The sequence below is a fragment of the Macadamia integrifolia genome, chromosome 11, assembly GCF_013358625.1.
Source record: "Macadamia integrifolia cultivar HAES 741 chromosome 11, SCU_Mint_v3, whole genome shotgun sequence".
Classification (NCBI taxonomy): domain Eukaryota; kingdom Viridiplantae; phylum Streptophyta; class Magnoliopsida; order Proteales; family Proteaceae; genus Macadamia; species Macadamia integrifolia.
The window spans coordinates 30016420-30026893 of NC_056567.1; the positions used below are offsets into that span (position 1 = coordinate 30016420).

At 37.3% G+C, this 10474-nt stretch overlaps 1 protein-coding gene and 1 pseudogene across 1 annotated transcript in view; one reads left to right on the plus strand and one right to left on the minus strand.

Moving 5' to 3' along the window:
* Positions 1-1349, minus strand: part of LOC122093075 — a 6690-nt pseudogene extending 5341 nt beyond the window's left edge.
* A 3650-nt stretch (positions 1350-4999) lies between these two features.
* Positions 5000-10474, plus strand: part of LOC122094269 (AUGMIN subunit 4) — a 9718-nt gene continuing 4243 nt past the window's right edge. Inside the window, exons 1-9 of the mRNA XM_042665023.1 lie at positions 5000-5193; positions 5314-5361; positions 5536-5661; positions 7269-7622; positions 7859-7958; positions 8059-8089; positions 9737-9830; positions 9950-10021; positions 10165-10223. Of these exons, the coding sequence (XP_042520957.1) occupies positions 5065-5193; positions 5314-5361; positions 5536-5661; positions 7269-7622; positions 7859-7958; positions 8059-8089; positions 9737-9830; positions 9950-10021; positions 10165-10223 (1013 nt within the window). The 5' untranslated portion in view covers positions 5000-5064. The remainder of the gene's footprint in view (positions 5194-5313; positions 5362-5535; positions 5662-7268; positions 7623-7858; positions 7959-8058; positions 8090-9736; positions 9831-9949; positions 10022-10164; positions 10224-10474) is intronic.

A 10474-nucleotide genomic window follows, 5' to 3' on the forward strand; every position in this document is an offset into this window, starting at 1 on the left:
TAGGATTTAATGATGTTTGATGTTTCTATTACAGTTTTAGTGCTTGAAGCTATATACCTTAATACACTTTCACTGATTAATGCTGGGTAATTGTATTACAATTTCTTACAAAATATAAATTGCAATATAAAACTTTTGCAGTAGAAACTATGATGTTGGAGTGTTGATCCTTAGCTGAAATGAGATGAGGAAAAACTTGAAATAGATGTTGAATCACCACTACAGCAACTGAAGAAGCTTCGAATAGAATTAAGGTTGAGTCACACTTGTAGTGCTGCATTTAAGGTAATTGATGCCCTCTATTGCCAAGAGTTGTTTTGCACTTCTACCTCCAAGATAAAACAACCTCCCACTAGAAGATGAGGCAGTTCTTCTAGTCCCTTCTTAGGAGCAAAAAGCTACAGCACAACCCCCCTCTAACCTTACACAAGACTTAGAGAAAATGGAAAAAAAAAAAAAGAGACTCGTATGGTCACAAGAAGTAGAAACTGATGGAATGTCAATGTGTGAATGTGTATCTCTGCAAGGTATTTGGTTGGGTTTATATAGACCTAAAATCAACTCTTGCAACCTCTTGGAATCCCCAAGAGTAATCTCCAACTAATGGCAAGTTAATTGGAGAATAATGCCATATGGACATGAATTGGGAATTAATTCAATAAATTGAATTAATCCCAATCAATTCTCTTTGCCCAACTCTCTATTCTTGGTAATGGCCATGAATGGAATTTAGGGCTCTCATAGAGTGTTATTGACTATTTTCTAGCCCACCTCTCTACTCATGGTAGTGACCATGAATGGACTTTAGGACACCCATATAATGACATTGACCATTTACCGCCATTTGGTAATAACTTATGGCATGAATTAAGAATTAATTTCATAAATGAAATTAATCCCAATCAATTCTCTTTGCCCACCTCTCCACTCATGGTAATGGCCATTAGTGGACTTTAGGGTTCCCATAGGGTGTTATTGACCATTTTCCATTACCTTAACCCCAAGGGTCCCACACCATAACAAGACAATCAAAACACATAAAAGAAAGACTTTATTTTGAAACTTAAATATAATAAAATAGATATAAAATCTAACAATCCCCACAAGTTTCAAACGACAAGGACACATGTGTTGTGATTGTGTTAGACACTATAAGATACATCATTGTAGGTGTCTTACATACTTGAACCTACACTAACTCTAATGAGCAGCGCTACAGAGTACGGGTAGAGTCAGACTCCTTGAACCTTTCCTCTTTGGTGTAGCTGACCGACCCATCAACCACATCCCATAAGTCGACTTTTTGAGTTACCCATCATATAGTCACTTTGGACTTTTGAATCGGCCATGTCCCTTATCTTGGACTCATGAATGTTTAGAGAACTTGCCTATAAGTTCTCATCAGCGGTGGCCACACCCCCTACATTCACTTAGGTTAGTCCCCAATGTACACCACAATTAAAACTAGCTCCCAAGTTTAAATTGAGCTCCTAAGAGTAAGAAATTAGAATTGAACTTCTCTGCAAGTTTGAAGGCAGAGCCACATAGAAGGGTTCCATCATACATACTATAAGGTTGAGGGATTTTGAATTTGACTTCGGCATTATGATCCAGCTCCTGCGATGAATAATTTAAGGCCGCGGGTTTTGCATTTTCCATCTGAGATCGAAAGATGATACAATCAAACTGTAACGTTAGAAGGTGAAGGAGAAGGAAAGCGTGGGAGTGGAAAGATTTTATTTTCCTTTTCGGTTTTTAAAGATTTTATTTAGAAGGGTCTGTTTGGACTTTGGAGTCTTTGGACTTGCACATCAAGGAACTAACTACCCGCCACCGCTGTTTATAAAAAAGAAATGAAAAAAAAGGGGCAAAAATTATCCACAAAGAAAATAAAGGGGAAATAGCTTGTATGCAGGAGCATGGGCATGGGCATGGGCATGGGCCTTCCGTCAAGACACATGAGGGGGTGAAATGATCGGTCCATTCTCATGAAATGCAAAATGAAATCATAGTTGATGCTGTCTCATGCACTCCTATTGGCCTCTATGCATGGGCAGAGCCACTCTCTCCCATGGAAAATATTTTTAATATTTCTTTAAAAATAAATTACAAATAAATAGGGTTGACTTTGCTTTACATGTTCGTCTCTTGTGAACCTACTTGTATTGTAATTATTGTTTAAGGGAGTGTTTTCTATGGGGGATGTAGTTCCTACTCATGCACAAGGACCAATGGGAGTGCACGAGAAAGCATCTACAAAGATGTCATTTTTCATTTCATGGAGGCAGGATGATCATTTTTCCCCCATGTGCTTGGGCGCACGACGACAAGTTGTTTTTGTTGAGTTTGGTTAGCTTAAGACCCATTTGGACTTACCCAAAATGAGGGTCAATCTTACCATGCTTCTTGCATGCACTTCCATTGGCCCCATCTTGGCACAGGGTCACGTTGTCTTTCAAGGAACCCTCTCCTAGCCTTAAATACTGTTTTAGTACTAATCAACAAGTGAAATGTCTCTAACAATCAAGGTCTTGCAATGGGCTTCTGTCAATATGTGAACTTTAATAAATCTTCTATTTATTTTGGGTTGAAATTGTCTGCAATTCCGATCTCGTACAATTTCGCGAAATACCACCTCCAGGAGTTGACACGTGTATTGAAACCAATGCAATGGAATGGTTCAGATCTGGTACAACTAATAAAACCTTAAATCAATGAAGAGTCATTTAAATCAGATCTGGACTATTGCATTGATATCAATACACGTGTCACCTCCTGGAGGTGGTATTTTACGGAATTGTACGAGATCAGAATTGCAGACGATTTTTTTCCATTTATTTTAGTACTAACAGTTCTAGATGTAAAAGGCTTCTTGGCAAAATCCTTAGAATCCATTGTTTTCACAAATCCATCTTGACCTTTCAACTAATCTTGAAAATTTAACACTGCCATATTCTTTGAATTGTGAGGATGTACTCTTGCAAATATTCAAAGTTGGAAAGGACAATCACTATCATTTAGAGGAAATGAGGTTTTGATTAAAGTCGTTGCCTTGGTACGCTTTCTTTTTCCATTGCTCACTTCAAGCTCCCCTCTACCTTATTAAATGATTTGAATATGACGATTGCTCTTTTTTTGTGGTGAAAAAAAAGAGAATGAGAAAAAAAAATCCACTAGACTAGTTGGTCTAACCTGTGTACTAGCAAGCATTGTGGCAATATAGGGTTTAGAGATTTGCGTTTTCAGAACCAAACTTACCTTTCTAAACTTGCTTAGAAACTTCTTACTAATGATGATTCCCTTTGAGTTTTACTAATCTATAATATCTATTATCCAAATACATATTTCCTCAATGCTCAACTAGGAAGCAAACCTTCTTAGGTTTGGAGAAACATTTTTTATGAGCACCAATTGCTTAATGAGGGGTTGAGATGGTTCATTAGTGATGGCCAATGCACTCCGATTTGGAATTCCATAATGGGTCCCAAACCTAGAAAAATTTTCTATTAGCTCCCCTCGAGTTTCTGATTGTTCTATTTTCATTGTTGCAGATCTTATTGATGCTAATAAAAAGCTTGGAAGCAAGACTTGGTTCGAAGACTCTTTATGAGAAGTTAAGTTGAGGCTATTACTGCAATCTCTCTTCACCTATCCCAATCAAGTTCGCTTATCATTTTGCTTAATCTTGTGCTTGCCTAGATGGTGATAATCCCTTGTCGGTCCCTTCATCTATTTGGAAAGGCATTTGGAATGCTAAGGTTCCCTCCAAAGTTTAGTGGTTGGTGAAGAGTTGGCCAAGAGAAGGATGATCCAATCATCCACTTGTAAACCGATGCAATCTAGCGATGGAAATGTTAGCTTATGCCCTCTTTGAATGTCCCTCCTCTCGACGCCTTTGGCTTGCCTTCCCTACCATCAAATGTGCCACTCTCCTCTTCCTTTAAGCGATTCCCCCATAATTAGTAAGAGGAGATCATTTGTTGTTCGAGTTATTATCTATTGGGAAGTTTGGCTATTAAAAAACAAAGAGACATTAGTGTTCACTAGTCCTTCTATTATTTCAATGATGCAAATTAAAATTTAAGAATACCTCCAAGCATTCTTCCTGGTTTCCTCACCTACCTTTGCACTTGGGTTACTGTTGCATATTGACCATCAAAGTGTTATTCTAAATGGATGGGCATGTGTTGTTTGTGATGCCTCCTTTAATAATTATAAGAAGATCGTTGAGATTGGGTACGCTATTTTTTATCCTGACTATTGTTTTAAGGGGACTATTGCATTGCCTCTCTTGTGGTTGCCCCCAGATTCTGCTGAAAGTGATCTCTTGTTTGATGGGCCTTGGATAATTGCATCTTCTACTTGATATGCTTTTCTGATTGCATACAAGTGGTCAATGTTGTTAATGGCAATTTAGATTTGGCCTCCCCTAAACTCCAAAACATTGCTCGAGATATCTCTTTATTATCTGCTCATTTTAGTGGATTTTAAGTTCTTCATTTGTCTTGAGATATGGTACAACCTGCATATATTTTTGCTATACAGGCTTGTGTGTTTCCTCGTGCTTGCCTCTTGGAATAGTTCCCTAGTTGGTTGCCCTTTTTTTTCTTTATAATCCTTAATCCTTCTTTATACGAGAAAGAAAAAAAAAAAATGGTCCTGCAATGCAATTCATTTAAGGACAAAATTTTCCTTTACCATTAGGAAATCACGGTTTGGATGTGACCCTCCTCCTCCTCCTAATTTCCTACCTAATTGTACACTTCGGAAGTCAACTGAAGCCCCTTAACTGTGGCATGAGGAAAACTCAGTACTTTAATCAAATGAAAATCTGATTATGTTTTAAAGGAAAAAGGCCCTCTCTCTCTTCCTCATATTGAAAAGACACCCTTACCCTTTGTGTTAAGTCCTCTGATTGGCCCATGCCGCTAGTTTACCTAAAGCTGGCAGCATGCCAAACCCTTTCCCTTCATTATCACTGTAACGCTCTGGATTTTGCTTTTTCAAATTTTCAATCTACATAAACCGTCGGCAGAGTATAGAGAGGAAAGAGTACATCAAAAAATGGTGAAGGGATTGCAAGGGCAGAACCTGGCGCCCGACGTCTCGCAGCTGATCGAACAGTTGGAACGGCATTGTCTTGCTCCCGATGGCTCTTTGCTATCCAAATCCGCCTATGAAGATCTCCAACTCGTAAGTCCCCCATTCACATTCTTCCTCCTCATTCCATTTTTTTAAATAATTGTTATTTCATTCATAATTTTTCTCAATTTGCTTTAGCTCTCAAAAAGATGTCTTTGATTGCCGTTGCAGGCGAGAGAGGAAATGTCGAGAGAGAGACTGCGTTATTTGGAGGCCATGGTAGGTTCTTACCTAATTAAACTACTTTTTTCTGCTTGACGAGGACGGTAAATCTGGATTTAGGGTTTGTGTTCTCTTGCATTGCTACTGGTTTGGTGAAGTTGAATTTCATATTTTAATCACTCTCCCACTCTTTCGCAACTGTATGTTAATTGAGCTATTGGGGTTCCCTAGGCAATATATGGTGAGGCAATGGCTATGGTGGAAGAGTATCAACAGGGAATTTCAGTCGCCAACCTTGGAGGGATTCGTGACATTCAGGGTTTGTACCCGCAGCTTGGCTTGAAGAGCTCCCCCCAGGTTTTTATCCACCATACTTAAAAATTCACTCAACTATTTCCCAGAAGAGAGAATGTTCACAATTGTCATTTAAATTTCAAATTTGTGTTTGTAAAAAGCGTGCCGCCCTTGGGGGGGGGGGTATGCCTTTATCCTTTATTTAGATTCAATCGTTTGTGGAAAAAAATGAAAAAAATGAAAAAAATAGTCGTAGAACGTTAAAATAAAATCAGATCAACTCGGGGTAACTTTTTCAGTTCTTAATTGTCCAGAGTCAGAAAACACACACACACACACACACGCACACACACACACACATATATATATATATATATATTTGATGATTGATGGCTAGAAATCATGTTATTGGTGGTCCCCCTCCCTCTAATTCATGTAAGGCAAACCTTTTAGTGTATTTTAGTAACTAAACTCTTGGACTGCCCGTCCTAAGCCCCAAACTGACTTTTGAGAGAAAAAACAAATTGTCAACTTTGGATGGGAGCAGTGATAATATAAAGTCTGTGATTCAGTTAGCCCTATTTTTCCATTTGCAATGTGATAATTTAGAAATATCATTCAAACATATGAGTTAAATTTATACATAGATATTTGTCTATCTGCTATACCCACCATATTTTACAGTGTTACCTATAAAGGCTGCAGTACAAAGAATGCTACGGATTCTGAAAAAGTTCATTTACATTTATAGATCGTTTACTATGACGATATTAAATACTATATTTTGATTATGTGTTGGGCTTTCACTTGTGGTGCCCTGGTTTCATTGTTTGTTGCAGCCTAACTTCTGGGGATTTAATATAGTTGAACAATTTATTTAGCCACAAGGAAGGGTATTGTGATTTAAATGGGAAAGTAAACATTTGATACTACCTAGTAACTGGATGCAGGAAATGTTGTTTTTATTAGAACAGCTGTTAGTTGTCTTCCTGTGGAAGTTACGTGATAGATTCAATCTTCAATCTAACATTGTCATATATTTCAGAATCCTATCCCTGTAGGGCTCAAAACCAGTGGTTAAACACCAAAATAACCCCCAATCTAAGGTTCAGATTAACCTCAAACTCAAGTCACATGGAGGTAACTAGTATTTTTATCCTTCAAATTAAGATGAAGATCCAACGATTGGATTTCAAATTATACACCAAGGAATGAAAATATTAATTAAGTTCCAGAATTAGAAACAACAATATATTTTGAAATCCTCAAGGCAAAATAACACAAGAACGTGGACAGAATCAACACTCCATGAACAGCCCATTATATGGAAAATCAGTTCATTCCATGGCTAGATGTTACATATCAGCAATACTCAAAATAGAAACTAATAAAGGTCCCCACACATGGAGTAAATGTTAAATAGTGTTGGGCCTAAGTGTGACCCATGAAAGTGGACCAATAACTGGGCCCAAAGTTCATGGTTGGTGAGCTGGTGGGAATAGGCTCAATGGGCTGGCCGGATGGTTCATGCTTCTCCTCTACCTCCTCCAATCTACATCATTACAGGTCCAGATATGGTTCTAGCTTTCACCTAGTAATGATTAAGTGTTTGTGTACTTCTGTAGTTTTCAATTGACTAGAATCTCTTTAACATTTCTAGGTAATTTCAGGTTTACGAGGCTTTAGAGCACAGGCTTGTCGTTGCTGAGGCAGCTCAGAGATTGAGACTTCCTCTTCTTTCGAAAGATGGAGAAATTCAGGAAGAAGAAATTGAGAAATGGAGTATAATGTCAAGGAGCTCCCTTGATAGTACTAGTACCAGTGTTACAATCAGTTCAAGCTCTAATTCAACAAGTTATACAAATGGTTTAGTGAATAGCACTGCTGGTGCATCAAACAATGCTATTTCTTTTGGTAGTACTGATACAGTGGATCCTGGAATTGGTGGAGTGCCAAATCGTTTTCTTGGAGTTACACCAGGTTACTTATGGCAAACTCAACTCCAGCAAACACCATATCATGTGGTATGCTACTCAGATTTTGTTTATTCTTTGTGTATCAAGATGCTTCATGTGTGTACTGAGTAATTTATCTGTGTGATGGCTGTTGAATCTTTTCTGTTTGTTCATTAGGTTAGAGTTCAATATTTATCATCAGGATGCATATTTCTGCCGTTTTTAAGCTTGTAACTGAATAATGCTCTGAAGTTCATCCGAACTATTTTTTGAAGTGTTGCTGAGGCTTGGCTATATCCTTGTAGGACACAGCTGAATATCAAATGTCACTTTCCCGTGAAATTGAGGCTCGTCTGAAAGCTAAATGTGATAAGTTAGCTGAGGCTTTTGTAATGGATGAAATTGGTGGGTTCTAAAGCTCACAAGAAGATTATATCTGTATATATTCCCGAATATATGTTCCATGAATATGTTATGGACTAATACTACTACTTTTATCTTGTAGACACTTCATCTAGTGCGCGGCTTCCAGAGAGGTTTGCTTATGTTTTCCTTTAGTCATGACCTTTTCAAGCTTGAAATTAATGTTTTGACCTAAGAGTCATTCTTGGTGAATGCAAAAAAAGTGAAACTTAAGTACATCTTTGCCTGGCAGTTACGTAATACAGTTACTCATTTCATTTTTATGTCCTTAACTTTTATCTTTTATATGTTGAAGAATCAGCCTCTTACTTGTGCTGTGATGTCATCAGCCACCTTGGTTATCCTTTTGTGAAGTTGTCGTGAATGTGCATAATTTGTTTAATTTTAACTTTATAATTTCTCTGATGACTTGAAGTTTCCTATTTCGCTGAAACGTAATTCTTATTGTGCTTCAAAGATTCATTGAGAATTCAAATTTCAAATCATATGAGACTATTTAAGTTGTAAGCTGAAGGGTATGTAAAAATTTATAAGACTGGCCATGTTAATGGGGCTGCGAGCAGTAAGCTGCAAGGATGATGCAGAAGCTTAGAATAATAAAACACTGGTTTGCTACTGCTGACATACTGGTTCTGAGCTTAGAATATCCAGCAAGGATGGTTTATTTCTCTCTTGATGCACAAGTGTAAATGGTGAAGGAAACAAGAAAGCCGGATTAGAGTTTACAGAATAAACAAAAAACTGTGCATAAACTTATATTTATTGTATTCTATGAAAAAATTATATGTCAGTTAAGTTATCAGATTTTTACTGAACAGAGAAAATTGGTTTATTTTGGATAAAAAGTTAGTTTACATGCTCTTTCTTTCTTTTAGGGTTTTGTTGTTGACATATCGAAGTAAAATGAATGGAGAATAATGAAAGGGGGGAGGGAGAGACCTAAACTGGAGAGAGAGGGAATCAGTGAGGGAGGAGATTTACAGGAAGAGATATTGCGCAAGTTAATTAAGTCAAAGTTGTCTCACTATTGCCATTGCCCAACCTGTTAGAAGAGATCAAGGGCAGCAAGCTTGAAGGAAAGAGTTTTTGTAGAAGATCTGAAAAACATAATGTTATAAAAATTCAATTATTATTGCTTTGTTTTTTGGGGGGGAAGGGGGACAATTTTCCCTGGAAATGAAGCTCATGTGGACAATTGATTGGGGAAAATCTTAATATTATATATATATATAGATATAACACCTGACATACAAGCATTGATTGACCCAAGGTTATGTCAATGTGGGACATCTCATTGTCTGAATCTGAACCAGTGACCTGCAAACTGGTCCCCTTCATGGGTTGATGTGTCCAGTTTTAATAAGTATGCTGTGCATATGTGCATAGTAATAGGGAACAGTCAGGAGAAAGGAAGGAAAGAGATTTGGTTGAAGAAACTTGTCAATGGTAAATCACTTTATGTACTTCAACCGAAATACTTCTCTCTTTACCCGATCCCTCCACACCCCTCCTCCCCGGGAAAAAAGAAAAGAAAAGAGGTTTGTGATTAAGAAGTGACGCTCAACAATATCCTCATCCACCCCAAAAAAATGTAATTAAATAAATAAGGATACTTCATTGATTGCTCCCTTTTCGTGCAAAAATTCTCTGGCACATAAAAGTGTAAAATCATTCTGTTTTATGATGAGTTGTGAAAATATAGCCATAGTTCTGTTTCTTTAATATGGTGATTCAAATTCCCGTCCACTTTATTTTGTCAGGGTAAAATTAATCACCGAGGAGATTGAAAGGGAAGAGACTGCTCTGCGGGAGGACCTCTATTCAGCAGATAGGAAGTTCGCAGAATACTATAATGTATTTGAATAACATCTCTCTCTTCCTTTGTAAAGTTGACTAGCAATCCTTGTTGAGCTTTCGCCTCCTAATTGATTTCATGTAACTGATAGTAATACTTTAAATATCGTCCACTGAAGGTCCTAGAGCAGATATTTGGGGTGCTTACTAAGCTTGTTAAGGATTTGAAGCTGCAACACCAACATCATTATGTAAGCTTAAATGTTTGGTGCTTGCTTTGATTCACATGCATTATGTGGTCTCTGATCTATCTGAAGAGTGAGTGATACTTCATTCGTGTTCCCCTTTTAAACCTAAAACCTTTAATATGTTCATATTTTCATGAATCGAACAGGATGAATTAAGAAAAACTTGGTTGTGCAAAAGGTGTGAGACAATGAATTGGAAATTGAGGTTTGTTTCCACATTTCCTAATTTCTGATTATTTTTTTTTACTTTATGACATTGATATTCTTTATCCTTTATTAGTTCATTTGAGATTATGCATAAATTAATTCATGAGGAGTTTGTTAGGTGAATTTAATACTAGAACTGACACTCTATGTTTTCACGAGGACTTGATTTTGGATTATTTTTTTGTATTTGCATTTTGACATCATCCTTGACCCTACTCCTTAGCAGCTCCTCCTCTCCCTCACCCAAAA